This window comes from Musa acuminata, chromosome BXJ3-1 (genome assembly GCF_036884655.1).
Source record: "Musa acuminata AAA Group cultivar baxijiao chromosome BXJ3-1, Cavendish_Baxijiao_AAA, whole genome shotgun sequence".
Lineage (NCBI taxonomy): Eukaryota > Viridiplantae > Streptophyta > Magnoliopsida > Zingiberales > Musaceae > Musa > Musa acuminata.
The window spans coordinates 10197589-10221799 of NC_088349.1; the positions used below are offsets into that span (position 1 = coordinate 10197589).

Here is a 24211-nt window from a genome sequence, read left to right on the forward strand (position 1 = left end):
CATTTTTAGCTTGCTAGTCATCGCCGTTGTACTTCAAGCTGATATTGCTGAGCTCTACACCCTCCCATGGAATAGCCTCGCTTGCACACTAATTTTATAGCTTCTGATGATGCAAAGGTCCCCCTTATGTTTCTGAACTTGATATCTTTGATCTTAACCAAAGAAGGATCTTACATGGAGAGAGAGAGAATACACTAATTTCAAGATTATGAGTCCAATTAAAAACTATGATGATATATTTAGCAAAAATATTAGCAATGAGGTATACCTTTTCAGGATAGTTAACAAAGGGATAATATTTCTAATCTATGATGATGGGGTTACTGACATTGTTCATGATGATGTCTTCGAAGAGGAAATTGTTGGACTTCAATGAAGAAGATTACTATGTCTTGATCCTCAATTCATTGTTGTACCAGTAAGGGTGCATTTCCTCACCGTCAGCCTAATGACATTTTTCTGATCACCATTTTTATTGGGACCACCGATGTTGATGTTGTGGCCAAGACCACATAACATATTAAAGATGGTCAAATTGGTACAACTCGAACCGATGGAGATACAGTCATCATTAATGTCGATGACCAAGCTAGCAACCTAAATATTGGTCGAGTCGACGATGTAGATGCCATCAGTATTTGGGCTATCTTCAGGAGCACTAAGATTGATGGAATCAAATGTAATGTCTCTTGATTTAAAGATATGTATTTAAAAAAACTTACTATCGATAGAAGAATACTACTGACAGTTGCATTCGTCATGAAATTGTATTAAAGCGATTGTAAGTGCAATTCAAAGTAAGAACAAATTAGTGACAATTCTATATGGTTAAAGTAAGGAAGAAAAGGCTATTGTACCATGCGTAGGAGTCTACAATTGTGTGTCTTGGGATATTAGTTGTAAAGCCATGTAGAAGTTCCTTGTCCATTGAATCTTTCATCGCCTAATATTATTAATCAATTAATGTACAATTGAGCCAGTTTAATGTGTAAGCTTCAAGATGGGTGGATGCCAGTAGATGCTCTTCCACCTGCATCACTATTATGCCTTTGTAAGGTCCTTTGAAGATTGTTGGACTGAGTAGGTATACTCTCTCTGGGATCACTATCATTGTTGTCCCTTCCACTATGCATGCAACACTCTATGCTGTTTTGAAAGCCTATTATATCCATAATTGTTACAACCATAAATATGAAGTTGTCGTGATAACAAATACAAAACGTTTCTTATGTCTCTTCTCTGTTCCACTCAAACGAGTTCACGAAGATGTTCAAATTCTTAGGAATGAAGACAAAAACTATTGATTATTGTAATAACCTATACTAAACATGATAAGCAACCTTTGTGCTATCGGTTTTGCCATCTCTTGTCATTCCATAATCATTCATATTGTAAACATTGACAACCATGCCTAATCTCACACCACTTAAAGATGAAGAATAACAATCCAATCACAATAATACTGAATTCGAAATTGATTATCACAAGTCTTCTCTTTGATCGATGTATTCTCACCATTTATATTTATAGTGAGGGCATGCAAGAGGTTTTTTTCTATGTAAATAACTTGTATATGTGTTTTAAGCAATTTTGACCAAGTTAAAGATCACTTGTTATTTATATATGCTTACGGTTGAGAATGATATGTACGATTATTGATTTGCCATTACACTATCCTATTTTTGGACTATGTTCAATGTGAAAACAACATTTTCCTTCTTAAGGTGTTGCCTCCGTAAACTTTGTAAGCAACGTTGGTGTCTCGAATTATAGAAGTCTTTAACTTTTATGCTATATACAAATTGAAAATAACTTTTATGCTATATACAAATTGAAAATAAATCGTGTATGATGATATTATGTTTTAAATATTTATGTATGTGAGACGAAAGGAAATAAAATAAGAGAATAGCACTATAATTAATTAATTAAATTTTTGGTTTGTGGTTCAAAATTCTTTATGATATATAATTAGAGATCGGGGATAAAATTTAGTTTGATTATGTTTACAATATATAAAAAAAGGAGGATTGAGCTAATAAGGTTATGGGTTTGATTGCATTAATATGAATGGGAACAATGGGTAGACATAGATAAATGATCTCGAGAGTTTAAAATTTAAACCCTTACATATAAAAGGAATAATGGATTGAATTGATATCCAATTTGATAAGTTTTATTTATCATGTTTGAAGATCACATTCTAGAGAATTTAAGGTTTGAATAATTGTTTATTATCATCTTAATTCTAACGAAATCATATAACTATTAAAACTCATAATATAGATTTTTTAATATATTTGAACAAATACAATGTTAAAATAAATACTAATATAAACTTAGTACAATTTCATTTGGTAAATATGAATCATAATTTATTATTGATTACTAACGTACATATCATTTTATAATATTTTTAAATAATAAAATATTTTATAAACAAACAAATAATTATGTATGCTATATAGGTCTATAAATTGCACACATATAACTTGATTGAAAACATATATGTTGTTACGTTTATAAGTTAACATAATGAAATCATCGTATAATTATTTTTTTATTATAAGTATTAAATAAAAATATGTAATTCTTATATCTCCTTTTCCTAGATAATTTGGATAGCACAAATTAATATAAAAATTTAAAACTCTAATGATAATTAAATAAATAATCAAATACCCTTCACATATTCTATGTTTTGTCTTTTTTATTCTTTTACTTTTCCTTCGTCACCTTCAATATAATATTATTTTTTAATATATAATAAATTAATTATCTAATATCATGTAAGATCATATTAAATATGAAAAGTCAAAATTATAACCAATAATCCTTAAATGATCTTTCTAATATCCTTTTTCATATAATTCATATTTATTTTAATTTTTCTTTAGTCCCTTCATTCTCTTTATCACGATAATTTTTCTTTTCTTTTTTCTATTTTTTGCTTTTCCTTTAATAGTGAATTTAACAATTATGTAACTTTATCAACATGATAAAATATCAAAATTAATTAATCTATAGTACTATATGATATTCTTATTGGCAAAACAACTCAAAAATTCAAAAAATACAGAATCAAGAGTTTTTTTTATTTGATTTAATATTTTCATAAAAATGATTCTCCAATAAAATAGATCTTCGGTACTTTTGTTTTTTTTTCTTCTTGAGTTGTTTATATTTATATATTTTAGTCATTTATAATATACATTTAGATTATTAAATAAAACTTGGATATTTCATCCTTTTCTTCTAAACGTGACATATGTATTGTACTTCAACATAAAAAATGATTAATCATATTAAATCTTCATTACTTAATTCATACTATAATATTTTATTCCTTGTATGACATATCTCTTTCTAATTAATAATGGTGTAAGTTTAATTATACAAATAAAATCTGAATATTTTTTAATATGAAAACATGAAATATATCATGACTCTGAATCCAAGTACAGGTGTATAAGTTACAGATCTCTTTTTAAAATATTGAATGATTCAATAAATCTAAATATTAATTTATCATATATTTTAAATCATATGATACTTTGTCTAGAGAAATTTTTAAGAATATATAATCTTCAACTAGGAATACCACGTCACATTTCTCACGATCAATATATCACTTTTGTTTGCATAATCAATAATAAAGATTTTTTTTAATTAACTAAAACTTTTGAAATATTTTTTAAATTGTATTACGTCCAAAAAATTTTCTTTCATTGATATCATCTAACACAGTGTAACGTACAATTTCAAAAATATAAAGTTTTATTGGATGATTTTAATACTTCTAAATACTTATTAGTATAAACGAATTCTACTAATGCTAACAGTATAATAAGATTTGAACAATTCCCAAAAAAAAATTAATTCTTTCTTATTAATCAATTATTTATGGCAATTGTTAGAATCATAGAAAAAATTAGTTAGGCTAGAAATACCTAGAACCGACCCGTTATTCATTTATTCAATGGGTTATCTTAAAAACCAAAACAAGCTAGTTGACATTTATATTATAATTAAGATTATTTAAATATTCTTAGCTTGAATCTTTCTAATTATTTATTTTAAAGGGTATTTATATTAATTTTAAACTATATTACTATGAGAAACAATATAATATTTATCATTTGATCACTCTCTTGTTAGTAATGGATTATTTATCCCTTTGGCATCGATCGTTATTTTTTGTAAGGTTAGTTTCTTGTTATCATCTCTTTTTATTATTATACTTTTGTTAATAAAATAAATATTATTCTAACTATCATCATATATATAAGTTATATCCATGTCAATATTCGTGCTTAAATAATTAATTTCATATTCATCTTTTAATATTTTATATATTATCATGTGTTACTTAATGTGCATGAAGGTTTATGTTTATAATATAAGTTGATGATATTATTTTTATCATATTTTATGTGATTGATGCTTTATTTTTATTTATTTAAGATTTTTTTTTTATTTTTTTTATTAATTATGATATTTTATATTATTAGTACATAAAATTTTGAATTATTTATAGTTTTTAAAATATTATTATCATTAAAATGTAGTCAGACTTATTGACATAATGTTTCAACTAGTGACCGGCTTAGTTAAATCACATCTTTGTAATATTAATAACTAGTAATGTCAATAAAATTTATTATATATTTTTAAAAATAAAACTAACTTGAGGTATCCATTTTAAGGAAATGGGATGCCAACTTGTATGTATTTCATTTTTTTTCTTTTTTTCCCTGATACAAAGCCTACACATAAAAGAATAAAAAGGAGACAGAGGAAAGTGAAAGGAACTATGTATTAAACAGTTTATCACTTTTGCCTCATAACCCAACAATAAGAAATTAGATGTATAAATTTTAAGACTATAAGTCCAATTAAGAACTTTAAAGATCTATTTAGCGATAGTAATAGTAATGAGGTATACCTTTTTGACATAGTTAGCTAAACGATAATATTTCTAATATATGATGATTGAGTTTTTGACATTGTTCGTGATGATGTCTTCCAAGAGGAAATCGATGGCCAATGTAGATGGAGAAGATTGGGTCTTGATCCTCAATCCATTTGTTGTGCCGATAAGAGTACATTTCCTCACCGTCAGTTCGATGACATTTTTCTCATCATCATTTTTGTCGAGATTATTAACACTGATGCTGATCGAAACCACATAATACATTAAAGATAATTAAATTGGTATAACCTGATGAATGAAGATACAGTCAAAGGTCTTTTATACACTTGCTAACAAACCGAGCCAGCCAAGTCCATTCTCACTCTTTATGATTTAGTGGCCTAAACCACAAAGAATGTGATGGGAGAGTTCTATCACACTCAGGAGTCTGATGGAGATGACATCCGGTCCAGGAAGAGATCCATATTGGATCTAGTTGACGAGGATCCCTACTTTGTTATCGGATCGGGTAAGCGAGTCGTGTTGTATCTATATAATGAGGATCCTTGCCCGTCTTAACGGGGCGGGTAAGCCAGTCGCGTGACCGCACCCCGCGATCAGACACGCGACACCACATGCCGGAACGTACCTGTCAAAACCAACGTCACCGATCTCGTCCGAAACTGCCGCCGACCATGATCCGTGTCCCCTTCCATGGGCCCACGGCCATTTCTCCGCCCTTATCCAATCCAAACCCTCTTCTTGGGCCCCACGCTGCACCACCTCTCGCTCTCGGTCTGTACGCACGCCTACTCACGTGCGACTTCCCGTCGCACCCATCACACGGCCAACAAACGGCGTTGATCGCTACGTAAGCCTCTACCAACTCCTCACGACCGTCCGATCCACTCTCCCACCTATATACCCACCCCTCTTTCGTTACCGATACCCTCATCTGACCCATCGGGTCCATACCGTAGTCCGTAGCGGAGGAAGCAAAGCTGGGAGGGTGTTAGAATGGGAGGCGGCCGTTCCCGTCTGCTCCACTGCGCCTTCCCTCCTCCTCTCTTCGCCTCCATCGCCTTCCTTCTTCTCCTCCCTTTCGTCTTGTTCTACTTCAACCGAGCCTTCACCACGGCCAACGGCCTTCTCCTCGCCTCTGCCTGCTTAGCCCTTGTCTCCATCCTCCTCGTCTGGTCACGCTTCCTTAAGCTCAGAGCGGCACGGAAGGGCGTACCGGTTCGGTGGTTCATAGGCGACGACGTTGCTGGAAGAGTTTCCAACGGAGGGATCAAGAGTGGCAAGGCTGAGCGTGAAGGAGTGGTGTTCTTTAGTAATGGGGACGCGTACGAAGGGGAGCTTCACAAGGGGAGGTGTCACGGGAGTGGGGTGTACCGCTTCTTCGTCAAGGGGCGGTATGAGGGGGATTGGGTTGACGGGAAGTACGACGGGCATGGGATTGAGAGCTGGGCGAGGGGAAGCCGGTACCGGGGGCAGTATCGACAGGGGATGCGGCACGGTTTCGGGGCGTACCGATTCTACGACGGGGACAGCTACGCCGGCGAGTGGGTCGGCGGGCAAAGCCACGGGTGCGGCGTCCAGACCTTCTCCGAAGGCAGCTGCTATTCTGGGGAGTTCAAGTGCGGGGTCAAGCACGGCCTTGGCCGGTATCGCTTCAGGTAAGGGAGAAGTGGCTCTGTTCTCCTTCTTGCACGCTCTAGTTGGTAATTGTCACCATGTGTTTGTGAATTTGATCGAATAGGGTTATGCGGTGGTGGTTGAGTGTCTTTTTTGTTCTTTTGTGGCCGATGAAAGAATTCTGATAGGATTTTTCGAATTAAATTACTGATCAGCTCGAGCTTTGAACCTGTTTCACTTTTTCTATTTCCTCTTTCCATGTATATGACAGATGAATTTGCCAATCACGATCATAGGTACAGCATAAGGACTTGTTATGGTTCCATTAAATTGCCTGTCGATTTGTTCTTGTTGCAATTTGGACTATTACGATTTGCTGTCTTTAATGTGTATAATGTCGTGACATATTTGGTCGGTATCAATAAATATGAAGGGCTTAATCTGTTCCTCATGGAATAGGCCATTCCTTTTCTTTGAGGATAGGTCATTCCCTACCCTCCCTCAATAGTATATTCCTAATTTTGTCAAATGGTCTTGCCTGCTACCATAATTGAAGAGCCATCGACAATTAATCTGCAATTATTTGCAGAATCTGTTTCGGTTCCTTTACTCTTGATTGCCTAGTTATGTCAAAATCGAATTTTTGTTGTTCACATATCAATGATCTAGACTTGGTTCATTGCAGAAATGGTGATTGGTATAGTGGCGAATATTTCGGAGACAAAATCCATGGTTTTGGGGTGTACAACTTTGCTAATGGCCACTGCTACGAGGGCTCATGGCATGAAGGAAGGAGACAGGGTTTTGGAACATACACATTCCGAAATGGTGACAGGAGGTCTGGTGAGTGGGACTGTGGCGTTCTGAAGAACAGCCTCCTCGCATCAGACCCTGCTGTCGAGCGAGTTCTTGAGGTATGCATCTTGAACCTATATGGATTTCCAACCGGTGTACAATGCACCGATATCATTAAAATTGAATTGTTTTGATTGGTTTAGGCTGCAAGGAAGGCAGCAGAGAATGCTACCCTTCTTCCGCTGGTGGAGGAGCAAGTTAAACAGGCTGTTTCAGCTGCAAATAAAGCAGTCACAGCTGCCCGAGTTGCCGCAATCAGAGCAGTCCAGAACCAGAAGGACGGGAAATGCTGTGATCTATACGTGTAAGTTTACACCTCTCAATTGTACATTTTTCCGATAAACTATAAACTCGTCAGAGCATCATCATCGATCGGTAGGCAAATACCTGCCTGATCTGAGCTGGGGAATGTGAATGGAATAGAGATTCAATAAACTGACAGCAAATGTTTGGCAACTTGTTTACGTACCACAACACTCCCATGACAGTAACATGTGGATAAGAAAAATAATTTTCGCAGAGCTGGTTCTGCTCTCCATGTTCTCAACATCTTCTGCTGCATCCAGCAAAAAGAAAAGGAAGGATTAAAAGAAACCTCTTCTGCTGTAACAATCACAAACCAAGTGTGGTGGAGGATAATGGTACCATGTGCTGTGATCCTTGGTTGTCACTGTGTTTGGATCTGCACATGGGAAAGAGCAACTTTGTTACGGAACTCATTGGATGCTCACTTGTTTTAACTCTTCTCTTGATTGACTCAGTCCTATGGACTAGCTTAAAGGCTTCTTCTTCTTTTTTTTACCCAACCTTGCTTGAATCCACACTGCTTTATAACTTGGATCTGGAACAGAATAGAGTAACATGCTACTGTCAATTAGGCCCACCCACTCCCACCTGCAATCTACTGAACATGTGATGAAAGATGCAGAGAATGGTGGAGTAGCCACATAATATCTTATGCAAGCCCTTTGACCTAGTTGGTTGCCTTAGATGCTGTCAAGATTTCAATACAATATGATGGATATGTTGTCAGAATCTGCTAATGTGAAAAAAAGAAAGAATTGAATGTCAGAAGGATATCAGCTTGCTCCCTTTACCGGCTTTATCATAGCATTTGTTTGACTAATCTCTGTTGATGTGAGACTTTGAACACTTCATTATATTGTAAACTTTTGTTCTCCAGTTCAAAAGTTCATTGCATGTCTCCAAGTCCAACTTGACTGTCTGTTGGTCTCATGAAAGATTAGAATGGATGATGAGTCCACCAACTCTACTTCTCATCTTTGTTGCATGCTATGGTTACAGGTGTTGCATCCAGCAGTGCTAATTCTTGTGTGGCAAGTGCATCCAGTAGAATTGGTTTCAGTGGCTGTCATCTGATATGAACACTGTTGATTGCTTGTATTATAGTCCATTAATTAGACCGGGGACTTGATGACCATATACTCTTACAAGTAGATTGAGACACTGATATTTGTTCATTCTCAGATGCTTGGTAAAAATATTTAGCAGGAAAATTTCAGAAAAATGCATCTATCAACTATCTTACATAAAGATGATCTTCAGGAGAACCACACTGCAAGTATTTTTATAAATAATTACCTGATTAAATGAGATGGTCAAGACTTGCATCATCCTTTGATTGTTCTCCTCACAAGGAGGAATATATATTTATATGACAATTTCTTGGCGTGAAGGAACCTGAAACCATTTGGATTTTGTTATGATTGTTCTTGCAAGACGACAAGTGTTTGATTTAAGATGTATGAAGAATACAGAAATCCCTCATGGGTTTCGTCCTTGACTCTTCTTCGTACATCATCAACTTATCACAATCAAAGACTTGTTAGTATACATATCCAAAGGCCTCTCTCACGAGTCCTCACATACTTGCAAGGTTGTGAGGAAGTGACAAACCTTTGTTACGGTGAGGTTGCAGAACAGTTTACTTCACAAAGTTGCCAATCTCACTTGCTTATCACTGTTTTGGAGAAGAACTATTTGGCACACTTGGAAGCCTAAGATAAGCCTATATGTAATCTGCATCTCCCAAAGAAGACATCAAAAGGGGCACATACAGATCTGTCATCAGTCATTGAATATCTTCAGCTGGCCTACTCTAAGTCCCGAAGTTGGTTGTGGATCGAGAGATTATTACAAGCTCTTTAGCGAAGACAGGATATTTAGTGATAGTAGATAAAATTTCTCTAACGGTACGTCGATTCAACATGCATGATATTTTTTTTATGTTTAAGTTAGTAAAATAGTTAAAGGATTTAAGAGCAGAAATACGGTATATATTCAAACTGTTCATAAGAGTTTAGGGAGGATATTTAGTGGTAGTAGATAAAATTTCTCTAACCGTATGAAAATATCACTCAGAGTTAAGTGCGAAGTTAATATGTGAGACTATACCTAGGGCCAATATTTCGGGTTAACGAGGCAATTGGCAAGATATGATGATAATACTTTACTTTATTTTGATAGCTTAACTGAGTAAATTTTCTTTTAAATCCTGTGTTAGAATCGGCATTCATTATTTACTGCTTTCCAAAAAAGAAATTGTAATTTGCTTATGTGTTTTCACAAGTGGGATTCCGATTACAAGAGTTCTATTCGCTGTCATTCCTAATGTGACATATACCCGAGTCTATCTAATCCAATGTCAATGTGTTTGGATATCTTCTAATCCAATTCAGGAAAGATCTAAAAGCAGACAGATTCACCTCTGTGATCGCCCCTAAGCACCAGCTGTTCAATAACCTGTCGTTTTTGTTAATATATTAAATATACATGTTTTCTTTTCTATTTTATTATTTAAAACAATCTTATTTTTAATTGTATTACTAAAGCGAACCAAATCCAAAGTTAATTGCGACACAACCCTTAAAAAGGAGACAAGTAAATTTGGATTAGTTAGATGATTTAACCTTAGGTGATTAGCTTGAGGAGTTAGCATAAAAATGATTGAATGATGGCATATCATTTCGACGGCTAATTGTATATTAGATTATCGCTGGTAGGTCATTGAACTCCTTATAGTTATAAAAATAAAATATATAGGTTCATTTATCCTGACGTCATTAGTTTTTGTCAATAAAAACATAAAAATAATAGATAAAAAGATAATTTCAATCGTTTTTATTAGTGGTGATAAACAACATCAGTGGTAGCAGACAATGGTGCCATGAGCTATGAATGACTATTATAGATAAGGAAAATAGCGACGGGAGGTGAAAGTCGCTCATCAACATTGAGCAATTGTTAAGTGGTGAAACGACTATTGATATAAATGTCGGGCGATCATTTCGTCGCTTGGCAACTATGTCAACATCGCTTCAGATGCAAAGCAACGTTGCTTTACATTTGTGTCAACATTGATGCAGATGTCGAGCGGTCCTTTTACCACTCGACAATTGTATTAATGTTGATGCAATGAGCAACTCTTTCATCGTTTAACAACTACATTGACGTCAATGTAGATGGAAAGCAATGAAAGAGTCGCTCAGCAATTGCATCAGCATCAACACAAATGTAACACATTTATAATAGTCACACACGGCTCTCAGCACGACGTCATCTGCCACCATCACCAATTGAAAATATTAAAATTATTTTTTTACCCATTATTTTCATATTTTCGTTGATGAATTTTTTTTAAAATAGATCCAAATATTTCTCTTTTATAACTATACAGATTCTAATATAATTTTTTGAAGTCTAAGGATAAGATATAAAAAGGTTTAACTACATGAGTAAATAATAATTAACTAACCAAACAAACTTTACCCTGTTCTCATCACCAGTCCAACCCAACTCAGCCCAGCCCAGCCCAGCCCAAGGAATACGATTCGTGACAAGTCATTATAACAGAGAGGAGAGAGGAAATAAAGAAAGACGGAAAATAAAATATAGCGATTTAAATATTTTAAAACGATAAATTTGAGTGAGTTATTTATTGGTCAAAGAACATAAAGACCGTAACCGCGGGCTAAAGGTAGGGCCACTTAACCTTGCACTAGTGATGAGGTGGGTAGGCCAGCGGGTAATCGTACAACGAGTCGAATAATTTTTTCAAAGCTGAAAAGTACGGCACGTAATCTTATGCTCACTCAGCAGCCAAATCACACGTTCTTATCCATACGTATTTTAATACCAGTTGGTTTATTTTAATATGCCAACATTAATAATAATAATAATAATAATAATTTATATTACCCGTATAAACATTGAGCTTGGAAGGGGGCCTCCCTTGCCACTTATCCTGCTAGAGTTCCATTTTCTTGTGAGTGGGGGAGAAATGCTGAGGGTTCTTGCGAGGCGATCGTGGAGGCAACTCCAACGGCGCCACCACCAGGCGGCGATGCCCTTCTGCTCGGCCGTCCTTCCCGACGGCATCGACCGGAGCTCCGACGCTTTTGCCTGTAATTCCGCCGCCGTACAGGACGTTATCTCGCAACTCCAATCCAACATCCTCCGGGTCCCTCTCGCGTTCCTCTCCCTCGACAGATCCATGGAATCCGGGGATTATGTGGCTCCTAATGGTTCTTTGTTTGTCTCGTCCAGGTTCTTGGCGGCGGAGGCCCCCGAGCCGTGGAGAGGAACAGGAGCCGCAACAAGCTTCTTCCCAGGGAGCGGATCGACCGGATGATCGATCCTGGGTCGTCGTTTCTTGAGCTATCTCAGGTATGTGCCCTTTCCTGAAACCAAAATATTCGTTTTGTTGGAATTCGGTATCATTTCGGTATAAACAGCTCATCATTTTGTTTCGTTCTTGTGGAATTTGTTTCTGAGAGTAGGTGAAGTTGCGAATCTCATCTAAAAAATATTCACTTTTTGGGATGGTACGGTTATTCTCCAATCAAGATTGTTATAATTTCAATTATCATATTAAGAAAAGGGGTAGGATGGTAAGCTATCATTCATGAGATAATCAAAGCGTCATCAACCCGAGGATAGATGCATTCTTTGACCTTGCATTGATTTATCATTCAAGATATACTCATATACCACTCTGCATATATAAGTGGGAGTTGAAAATGTGAAATCATATCAGTCGGAGCAGGAGATTATGAACAAAAATAAAAGGATAAAAGAAACAGCATCTTTTGCTTTTGTCGTATGGAGCACATGAGTTCATTTTTTTTTATGTAAAGGATAATTTTACTGGAATTATCTCACTTACTCACTAACAGCCAACTCTTGAGTGTAAAGAAACTATGAAGCATGCAAAACGGGAAGATTGTAGGAAATTGGTCTTGAGGGTGATAACAGAATTCCACCAAGAATACAAAAGCTCCTGGAATGCCAATCTGGATATGAAATCAAGACATTCTTAAGCACCGAACAGTATATGAAGCAGAATGAGTGACCCAACACTTTCTACATATACACAATGATTTAGATATTTTGTTCTCTATGTTATTCTTTCTTATTTGATTCATGTGATTTCTTTCTTTCCCTTGAAAAAGAGTATATATATCATTTATCATACTCAGTTACTTACTACCAACTGATGAGTTATGTATACCTCTTTTAGATGTGATTGCCCTGGTTTCTACATTCTTATTTTTCTGTATAACCCTGAAGCTTGCAGGCTTTGACCTGTACGAAGAGTCATTACCATCTGGGGGAATCATTACTGGAATAGGACCTGTACATGGGCGGCTGTGCATGTTCGTGGCCAATGACCCCACTGTAAAGGGTGGGACATATTACCCAATCACTGTTAAGAAGCATCTTAGGGCACAAGAAATTGCAGCTGAATGCAAGTTGCCATGCATATACCTTGTTGACAGTGGAGGTGCTAACCTTCCAAGGCAAGCTGATGTTTTTCCTGACCGAGACAATTTTGGTAGGATATTCTATAACCAAGCAAAAATGTCAGCTGAGGGTATACCCCAGATTGCTCTGGTTTTAGGTTCTTGTACAGCTGGTGGAGCTTATATACCTGCAATGGCTGATGAAAGTGTGATTGTGAAAGGCAATGGAACAATATTTTTAGCTGGCCCTCCCCTTGTTAAGGTAAGTATTGGTTTGGGCTTTTGTTTTGCATGTTTCCAGTGTGTCTTATCTTCATTTTAGTAAAAAGTAATTACATTGATAAGAATTTGAAGTACATATTTCTAAAATCTAGGTTGATTCTGAAGAACACATTTTCATAGGCTGCTACAGGAGAAGAGGTATCTGCTGAGGATTTGGGAGGTGCCTCCATGCACTGTAAGATATCAGGAGTATCTGATCATTTTGCAACAGGTACTTTTCGCTTTGATCAATCTTAACATCCTGATCTACCTCAATAGCATGTTTTTCTCATCATATTGCACATATGCTCAAGAGTAATACATCCCTCATGATGCAATTTATGGTATTATTCACGCATCATGAATTATATCTACTTGTATTCAAGAGTGTATTCAGTTGGATTTGATTGGTGTACTGAGGCAGATTGAGATGGACTCCAATATGGGTACCAATATCTATATTAAAACCTCTTACATTTTAGCTTAGTTGAAAACAAAAACTATTTTACCATGACTTAATATACTAAGGGTGGCCTTTTAGAAAGTTTTGACTAAAACATACTGGACCTCCAATTTGTTGAGGGTGGACTTAGGCGCCATGGTAAGTTTTTTCCTTTGCATCCTAGTGAATAGTGATAATGGTTTGAATCGTCAAAATAGTTTTTCTGCTTGTACAAGAAAATTTGCACACATTGACTTTCCCCAAGGCCTGCATTTGCGATAATCTTTGTATTAGGATACTCTTTCTATTAGCTTCTCAGGTCAAAATTGTCTTCAGATCTATGGCTTCTCAATTTGTTTTGTGTGCAGCTATAAGAGGAAAATAAGTGATCCTAATTACTGCACTTTTCGTTGTCCAGTTAAGTTACATTGTCATAAATACATCTAATTAATCATTATGAACAATAGAAATACAACTTTGTGGTTGCATATCCCTTGTCAAAAACAGTTCTAGGCCACATTACTGCATGTCAAACATAACGTGACAATGGATTTTCTATCCATTTGCTGTGAATCTCTTGCTTCATTTGCTTAAAGCTTGCTTGTTTTCTCTTTCATGACATTTGTTGATTTCACGTTTTTTTTCACATTAGTTTGCTTACCATAATAAATAATTAAAACCATGCTTGCTTTTTTTTCTTGATATATTTCAGATTCAATATCTGATTTAGATAGAACTTTTCTGCTAGCACAAATTCCTCCAGCAGTATATGTTGCTTGGTTCCTTGGCTAAATAGGTTTTGAAATGGTTGTTAATTTGCTTGATTGTTTTTTTGTTCGATGTTATTTTAACTGTGTCATGATATTCCACCTTTTGTTTCTACTGTTCATCACTTAACATTCCAACTTAGATGAACAAAATTTTGTTCTTATTTGCACCTATTATGGATTCTATATTTTTTAAGATTTTGTTCTTTGCTTTGAATATTTTCTTTTACTCCACAATTAAAAAGAGGTCAACATCATTTCTATCACGGTCCTGATAAACTTTGTACTTGCAATGTGTTATAGATGAGATTCATGGCCTGACAATTGGGAGAAATATTGTTAAGAACTTATATATGGCTGGAAGAGGGGAAAATAGTCCACCAAGTAATTCTTCTTCTTATGAGGATCCATTATATGATGAGAAGGAACTTACATCGATTGCACCTGTCGATCAGAAGCAGCCTTTTGATATTCGATCCATTATTGCTCGTATTGTAGATGGCAGTGAATTTGATGAATTCAAGAAGTACTATGGCACGGTAAGAGCTCTTAGACTACTTGAAGATTCTTCTGCATTCTGTGTTTCTCTTTATTAATGCTGCAAACGCAAGGATATTGACTAGGTTTATGTATAGACACTCGTGACAGGTTTTGCAAGGATCTATGGGCAGTCAGTTGGGATAATTGGAAATAATGGCATATTGTTTACTGAATCTGCTTTGAAAGGATCTCACTTTATCGAGTTGTGTGCACAACGTAATATTCCTTTGATATTTCTTCAGAATATCACTGGATTTATGGTACACTTTCTATCTTCCTTGTCATTGTAAAATGCCTATACATCAGTATATTCCAGATTGCACATCTGAATGTTAATGCAGTAAATTTGTTGGCTGTGAAATTTGTAATATGCATCCAACTTATATTTTAGGTGCTTGTAATCATTGTTAATAGGTTGAAGCCATAATTGATGCTTCTCAAATGAAACCCTGTCTCTCTCTTTTGGAAATTAAATCTTTTCTGGGATTGTCATCCAAAAGAAATAACATCAGCATGACATTTTCTTTGTCATTCAATTTTGTTTGTTTTATATCCTGCAACTTTATATAATATCATGCTGGATATTCATGCCAATATCATTTTACAGGCATGTTATAGTTCTGTTGTTAATCTTGTCATGGTAACTCTTTTGTAAATAAATCACCAAAAAGTGTGACTTGTGATTTTTAAGGATTTATATTTAATTTTGTTTGGGTGTATAGGTTGGGTCTAAGTCTGAGGCAAGTGGTATTGCTAAAGCTGGAGCGAAAATGGTCATGGCAGTTTCCTGTTCAAAGGTCATGCTTTTTCCCTTTTTATTTTGTGTTAGACTTGTCTGCATATATTTCCATCATGGAATTGAGGATGTAAATACAACAGTCTTTGCTGAATAATACAGATGATTTTACTCAATTTCAAGTGGTTGACTGATTTAATTTTACCAGACCTTGCATATACTCAATATTCTGCTTGTAGATTAATTCAATTACTACTACTCATAAGTAGATTACAATTTTTCCTTATCTTACTCATTAGCATAACAATAAAATGAATGATTGTGGTTTGTTAGTCCTGTTTATTGTGATATCTTTTATTTGCATGTAAAAGCTGTCATCGTGTTGCCATGTCATTGCTGGATTGCTCGCTAGATAAGTTCTACTTCTCAAAGATGATGAAGGTAGAAATGTTTAAGATCAACGATTTGGAAACAAGTCGGACCAGTCTGGATTAATCGGTATTTGCCATTCCGACCAATACAACGGTAATTTGATCCAAAACAAGGGTTACCGCTCAGTAGTTCTACAAAACCAGACTCTACCCTCCAGTGTTAATGATTAAAACTAGGAGTACCGGGCGATAAGCCTACCACCTGGTACCGATATCTCATTATTTATTTTCTCTATAGCTTTTGATGATAGTTGTCCCCTTTCTTTTTTCTTTTTGCCTTCCAAATTCCTTTCTTTCTCTCTTTCTCTTGATGAGAAATCACTCTTCCCTCTTGTCTCTTCTCTTCCCCATTGCCTCACCACCATCCTTCCCACTATGCTTTGTTGCTACCTGCCCACTACGTTATCCCTTCCTCCTTTCTCTCCTATTAGAGAGAGTTTCAGCAAACGGTCTCAAAGTGGACCTATATTGTGAGGGGTCTAAGTAGGAAAGGACTCTCGTGCGTGGATGGAACCAAAGGCACCATGCTAGTACTTGATTTTGAGTTATGTTAGATCTTGATGAAAACATGAAGCATTGAGTGGGATCAATTATGACACTTCAGTTCAAACCTACATCATAGGTGAAAGGAAATCTGAATTGGTTTATAAATTAACTTGGGTTTAATCATTTTGGACCAATAGTTCAGTTCAGGTTCATTAATTTATAGGTCCTATTGGGCAAGGTCATGACATGTCTCCACTATTCAACCTAGCAAGGTAGAGTACCATGTCTTGTAACCAATCAATACTTGCATGAAAGATATGAGTTATAGCTTGGCTATGTGACAAAATGTTTGAGCGATTTGTATTCATGTTTCGTGCTTTTTGGCTTTATCCATTGAGGACGTGAAGAAAATTGCACCATACGCTAATAGATAAGCAAATATGAGTATTAAAATAAAACCTGACTACTCTAAAATTCTTTTTTTGGCCTTTGGTGATATTGTGGCTTTGCTTTTCATGTAATGCACTACTTCAGAGCTTCATTTTTATTACACGGTTCCAATCTGTGTCTTACAGTGATGATAGCTTCTGAAAAATAATTTATCTTGTGGGAACTTGCTGCAGGTTCCTAAAATAACAATAATTGTTGGTGGAAGTTTTGGTGCTGGGAATTATGGAATGTGTGGACGTGCATATAGTCCTAATTTCTTGTTTATGTGGCCTACTGCCAAGATATCTGTGATGGGTGGCAATCAGGTAACATCTCATTTCTTATACTGTAGTGAAGTCTCCGTCAATCAAATAGGTCACAAATCTGTAAATATGTCTTCTTTTCTAGTTGCTTGTTAGGTGCAACATATTGATGGCAGAAAACGAATCTCTGCTGCTAATATTCAATGTTACAGCTGTGGTTCATTTTCTTCTTAGTTCTTACCATTTAGTGGCAGAAAATGTGAATAGTGATATTTACTGGATCATAACTATAAAAAATGGAATAAATTAGATGATGATGTACAACTTGGTAGAAATAGTTAAAGAACCAACTGATTCTCAAAGAAATTTTAATGGATCAATCTTTCTTTCCTATTGCAAACTTAGTTAACCACTTATGTTGTTTCCTTGAGTTGCAACACTGAGCTTTAGTCTTTGCCTGATCCTTCCTGAAATATGATGTCAGAGAGAACAAATTTGTTAACGTTTTTCCTCGATGAAGCCTTTCTAGTATTTAAGATTCGAACTAACTTGAACGCAAACAAACTTTCTTCAGAAAAAAGAACTTAAATATGAACAAACTTATGCCTTCTTGAGCAAGTCACACTGGTTCTTGTCCAGATGAATCTTTGACAATTAGATATGTTTCTCATTTGATGCTTTAGTCTAGATTGTTAGTGGCAGTATCAAGGCTCCTTTGGGTTTTGGCCTTCATACTTCTTCGTAGTTTTGATTGGTCTTTATCTTCCCAGGCTGCCGGTGTCCTCGCCCAAATTGAGAGGAGCAACAAGAAACGACAAGGAATTGAGGTAATTGTCGGTTCGTAGTAGTCGCAATATCATAAAGAATCAATTGCATCATTTTGCCGTAATTTCTCTTTCTCGATATCACATTTTCCAAATTGCTATGATATTCTGCTCCAAATAAGGCAGCACACATACGAAATAAAGGTCAGGAACTTTTAGTTTGGTGAAAGTTTTAGTTGATGCAATGCTATGAATCCAGGAACCACACACCATTCTCATCTAACTTTACTTCGACTGCAACATCAATCACCTTGTTTTTTGATCAAATGCAGTGGAGCAAGGAGGAAGAGGATAAATTTAAAAGCAAGGTTGTGGAAGGCTACGACAGAGAAGCGAGCCCTTATTTCTCTACTGCAAGGCTTTGGGATGATGGCATCATACACCCATCTGACACCAGAAAGGTCATCGGCCTCTGTCTCTCTGCCTCCATTAAGCCCCATCCCGAGGACACCAAATACGGTGTCTTTAGAATGTGATCATACAATATAACTGACCAATGCACACCACCATTACCATCTATCTGATGTTCATTGGTATGTATGCAGCAAAAAGAACATATAAATAAATTCCTCCCAGACTTGTTTATGATTGGAAACATCTGCGTTGATTTAAATACCATGATATTTATGAATGTATAATATATATGTATCTTATCTTGTCTAAATAACTACTATTAAATGATCGAGTAGTAACAAAGATAACAGTATATTTTGCAAGATTATTTTTATATTCTCGATTCAAGAAGAAATGAAAAAACAGAGGAGAAGACAAAGAAGAAGAAGAACTCACGTATGAGAAAAAGAGAAATGTTTTTTGCATCTTCGATATCAAAACCAGCATTAAGACAGAAACACTGTATAATGCAACAATCATTTTGTAGGGTTTGAGTAGAAACACTTTTTTGAGTAGAGACATGAACCATTTCAATTCGAATCGGTCAACAAAGCTTTACTAAACCGATAGTCCAAACCGACTGTTTTGAGTAGAAACACTTTAGGCTTAGCTGTCCAGAATTAAATCGGGTAAAATAGCTCATCAAAAAATATTTTTTAGATATTTTTTAAATAGAAGCTTTGCAGGAAAATATTAAAGTTACAATTTGTTTTCAAATTTTTATCTCACATATTATATATATATATATATATATATATATATATAGTCCACGTTTGGTGTTCGTACTTTTGGATAAGAAGGGAGGGAGGGAGAGTTCATTACTGCAGTGGTGACAACATAACCAACATGGGGACTTTATTCAGATTTAGACCTTTTGATTACATCAAACTAATAGCGGTGCTTCTCCTTTTTCCCTCTTTCTCCTGCATAAATTATTCCTGGTTTCCTCTCTCTCTCTGTGGAGCGCTTTTCTCGGCACTCTTTGAAGATCCTGCCACCTCACTGTCCCCAATTCCTCTCTCTCTCTCTCTCAAGAACAGACGTAGTGTCGGACACGGTCGAGAAATCGGGATAGAGAGGGGACGGAGAAGTAAAGATTCGTTCTTGACGAGGAGAAACAACAGGGAACAAAGAGGAGCGCTTTGGTGGCATCTGGGGGTAATGATGGTGGCTCACGAGGAGAGTTTACTGAGCTGGGAAGAGGCTTTTGATCCTCCGGCTCCTCTACTTTACTAGAAACCTCGCCTCTGAAGGAAAAAAAAAGGATTTTTTAAAGAGGGAAAAGAGGAGGAGTGAGAGAGATGGGAATGGGGATGGGAGCTCCTCATTCTTAAATGCCTCTCCTTTCTGAAGAAGGGAGTCAGTATAAGGTTGAAATAAAGGGAAAACAAGATGGTGGAGCAGCGGTTCTTCTTCAACAAGGTGACCATTCCTTGATCTCGCTTTTTGATGAATTTTGTTTCGCTTTTCCTTGTCATATATCTGTAGAATCTCAGTGTTATAGCTGGAGGAATTTAAAAAATTGGAATCTTGATCTCTGTTTTGCATCCAAACATTCTGCACTTCATTGTGTCTGCAAATGGCTCTGATCACATTGCTTGATCTGAACCAAAAAGAAGCTGCTTTGAGGTTTATCCCTCTTTTCACCTTGACTGGTCATTCTTGGAACTTTCTTCTTCTTTCCAAATGTTTCTTGCTGGTTCTCAAGTTTGTTTATCATATCAAGTTCCGGGACATAGTTCCCAGTTAAATCTGAAAAGCTCTCTTTGCCTGGGATTTCACTCTGTATTGTGATTCAGGTGACCTAACTGAGCTAATAAACACTTCAATCTGTACCAAATTATTTCATGACTTGCTTGTTTTAACTTGTCATTATTCGGTTTTTTTTTATCACATGATTCTGTTAAATTATTCCCTTTATTTTTATTGTTTCAGTGCATTATTTAACACCATCCTTTGTGCTACTGAAATTTGGAACTACTAGTTATGAGTGGTCATTCTTTTCTGATTAATGCCACTTGAGTCTCACATGGAGCTGTTTATTTCATATGTCGTCAGCTATACCTACTTAGCTAGTGTGGTACTTCCCAAATTAAAATCCTTGACAAGAATAGCCAATAGCTAGACTATTTTTGTACATGGTCTGGTTTTGTTTATCCACCGACTGGTATCTTTCTCTAATATTTATTGCAGGATGCACTCGTCATAAAGGGACCAAAGAAATCGCATGCTTTGAGGATGTTTATGTTAGCTGCTGTGATGATATGTGGTGTCTATATTTGCTCAGTATGTTTAACGCAATTGGGGATACAAAGCAGACCCAGAAAATTGAAGATGGAGATAATGGAAGCACCTTGCAAAAATCCTGCCATTCCATATTATGAAATCCCATATGTGCATTATCCAGAACCCAATACTTATAGCAGGTGTCTTTTGTTTTTCCTTTTGTCCTGGTAGTCTGTTTTAATTTGGCTTTTGCCAGCATTTTAACTAACCATTCATCAATTCATCAGGGATGAATGTGCATGTACACCAGTTCGGTTTTTTTCTATTGTGTCCATGCAGAGGTCTGGAAGTGGATGGTTCGAGACTCTTTTGAATAGCCATGTTAACATTAGTTCTAATGGGGAGATTTTCTCTTCCAAAGAAAGGAGAGGCAACATATCGGCAATCATAAGGGCATTGGACAAAGTTTACAATCTGGATTGGTACAGCAGTGCTGCAAAAAATGATTGTACAGCTGCTGTTGGCTTGAAGTGGATGCTTAATCAGGTAAATCTGTATAGCTCATCATTCATCACTGAAATAATTTCTTTGGTGTGTTATCTTTATCTGATGCAGGCTTAAGTTTCTTGCTATATGCTTGTTCAATTGAAACCTGACATTTATGCAATCGGAGAAGTTGATTTGTGTTTCCATAGAAATTTGACCAAACATTTCCAGATATATATACACACACACTTCGTACAGATACAAAATCTAACTACACTATTATTCCAACTGGAAATCTTTGGTCAAATTTCTATGGAAACACAAATCAACTTCTTCTAACTTGAACCTCAGTTAACAAGGTTCATCTTCTTCTTGACCATTTGTTGAATTTCCAAAAATGAATGCTGATGAATCTTAATTTTTGGAATCAAACAGTTGAACGTAGAGGTGTTATTAGATACGATGTAGGGATTATATTTGGGCCTTGAAAGTTGGGGCAACTGTGGATGCATGTTTCTTGAAATTTTCAACTTAGAGCAGTTAGAAAGCAATTGAAGCTTGACAAGAAAATTGGTGGATCACATTCTATGAATAAACCTTGAACACAGTAATTGGTTTGAGGTAATAAAGCTAATTTGGCAACTAGACTGAGAGGTGCTGCAAGCAAGAGTTAACATGTTCCATTGACCAAAAACCAGGTATTCCATAATTCACTATGTTGAGGACAAGTTGAAGCTGAAAAAGTGCTAATGTAGTTCCATTAGTTAAGCCTGTCAGTTTAAGATGCAAACTGAAGGTACAAAAGCGTGATGTACTTGGTGTTTTCCCAATACGTGAGAACAGAACAACATTAGTCATTGAGTATACTATGTGACTTGAATATTCAAAAACATTTTTAGTCTGGACAGGTATGTATAAGGTTATTTTTACTGAAAAAATCGAGCATTGTACCCAACTGATGCCGGAAATTTCATGGTTCAAACTGTCTGGAAAGTGGCACCTATTGGCATTTAGAGTTTGGATTTAAGTAGGATTCTATTAGTCCAATTTTGATTAGGATTAGGAAGTAGTTGGTCTTTGGTAAGGATTGTTTTTCCTTTGTTGATTTGGAATAGAAGCATGATTAAGCATGAATCACTGTGAAGCAACAGGCTTCTCGGTAACAGCAGCTGTACTGCATCAAAAGATATTAGAAGATAATATGGATACTACAAGGTTTATGATCTAATCTTTAGACTTTAGAGGACTCTAAAACATCAGAAATGTAATAATGAAATCCAAAAGTGGGGGTTATCTCATGAAATAGTATAGATTGTGGACTCGTGTCTTCCTAGCTGTAATATTATACTGTAAACCCTCTTGATTCTGCAGGACAGAATTTCTTGTGTACAACTTGCTCAGCTTGTTTGATCGACTTTTAAGGACATACTGTAAATCTGACTCTGACATCTCCAGTTTTTATGGATATTACAGGGCCTTATGGAGAATCATGTAAAGGTAGCCAAATACTTCAGTCGAAGAGGGGTCTCTTTGATTTTCCTGTTCAGAAGAAACTTGCTTCGTCGTTTGGTTTCACAACTCGCAAACGATCATGATCGCAACACTAAGCAATTAAATGGGACTCATAAAGCTCATGTACATTCAACAAACGAGGTCAGTTCTTCTCATCAACAACCTTCCACTTTAAAGTCCATACTCTTTTTTCACCTTGGTGATTGCAATGCAGGCCAACATACTCGCGAGATACAAGCCCAGGATCAACACCTCAGAATTGATTTCAACTCTCAGGCACACACACAAGTTCATCACCGATGCCATGGGGCACTTCAGGAACACCCGGCACATTGTTCTGTACTACGAGGACCTTGTCCAGAATCGAACTGTGAGTTGTCTGCAGCTCTTCGTTGCTCAAAGCTACATCTTGCACTATTACCCATGTATCATTTTTCTTCTCCAGAAGCTGATGGATGTTCTGGAGTTCCTCAGAGTCCCTCCAAGGAAGCTGGTTAGTCGACATGTAAAGATACACACAAGACCACTGCCCAAGTTGGTCGAGAACTGGGATGATGTTTACAGATCTCTTGAAGGAACGAAGTATAGGAGCTTCTTGAATGCCAATTACGATTTATAGATTGTTCTTCATTTGATCCTTGTTGTAGCTGGATTCTCCAGGACACAGCCACATTAAGCTAAAGTACTTACGGAGATCTCAGGGCTTCCTTGGACCAGAAGCTGATCCAACAAGCTCGGCCGAGTGGGAAGGGTCAACGGGCTGGTCTCATGGGCTGCATAAAAGACCAGTATGGGATGATTATGGGCTGAATTATGTCTTCGGCTATTGGACCTTGAGAATGGATTAATGGGCTGATATTTTCGGGTGGGCAAATGGGCTGAGTGTTGGGTTAGGTAATGGGCTATATATATATATATGTATATACATATATATATACATATATATACATATATATATATATGTATATGTATATGTATGTATATACATATACATATATGTATACATACATGTATATGTATACATATACATATGTCTACATATACATATGTATACATATATATGTATACATATACATATATCTAATCCTTTCAGCTGAAATCTAATCACAGCCAGCAGGAATCAATAAACGGATGACCATTTCAACGTAATGATTTCTGGTTTCCGGAATCTACACCAAGGAGTTCCCTGTCTGGGAGCCACAGGCGATCTGACTCGCAGTTCCTCCACTGCCTTACCGAGGCCAAAAA

The 24211-nt window shown here is 36.2% G+C and overlaps 3 protein-coding genes across 4 annotated transcripts; all 3 read left to right on the forward strand.

The window, feature by feature from the left end:
- The first annotated feature begins 5871 nt into the window (after window positions 1-5871).
- Window positions 5872-8892, forward strand: LOC135628667 (uncharacterized). The gene is made up of 4 exons (XM_065135477.1): window positions 5872-6591; window positions 7236-7464; window positions 7549-7709; window positions 8711-8892. Exons 1-4 carry the CDS (start codon window positions 5930-5932, stop codon window positions 8730-8732), a joined length of 1074 nt encoding a protein of 357 aa, XP_064991549.1. The 5' UTR covers window positions 5872-5929; the 3' UTR covers window positions 8733-8892.
- Window positions 8893-11650: 2758 nt separating this feature from the next.
- Window positions 11651-18931, forward strand: LOC103991728 (methylcrotonoyl-CoA carboxylase beta chain, mitochondrial). Its single transcript, XM_009411267.3, has 10 exons — window positions 11651-11885; window positions 11972-12091; window positions 12995-13429; window positions 13570-13660; window positions 14941-15176; window positions 15273-15437; window positions 15900-15974; window positions 17454-17585; window positions 18293-18349; window positions 18619-18931. Exons 1-10 carry the CDS (start codon window positions 11706-11708, stop codon window positions 18820-18822), a joined length of 1695 nt encoding a protein of 564 aa, XP_009409542.2. The 5' UTR covers window positions 11651-11705; the 3' UTR covers window positions 18823-18931.
- A 648-nt stretch (window positions 18932-19579) lies between these two features.
- On the forward strand, window positions 19580-24209 carry LOC135629711 (uncharacterized). Of its 2 annotated transcripts, XR_010493314.1 has the most exons (7): window positions 19580-20161; window positions 20933-21165; window positions 21253-21511; window positions 22925-23104; window positions 23178-23333; window positions 23409-23857; window positions 24074-24209. XR_010493314.1 is itself a non-coding variant. In XM_065137531.1 (6 exons), exons 1-6 carry the CDS (start codon window positions 20132-20134, stop codon window positions 23580-23582), a joined length of 1032 nt encoding a protein of 343 aa, XP_064993603.1. In that variant the 5' UTR covers window positions 19580-20131; the 3' UTR covers window positions 23583-23870. The 2 variants fall into 2 exon arrangements, 1 of the variants encoding a protein (XP_064993603.1); XM_065137531.1 differs by lacking the exon at window positions 24074-24209 and having other exon boundaries at window positions 23409-23870.
- The last annotated feature ends 2 nt before the right edge of the window (window positions 24210-24211 follow it).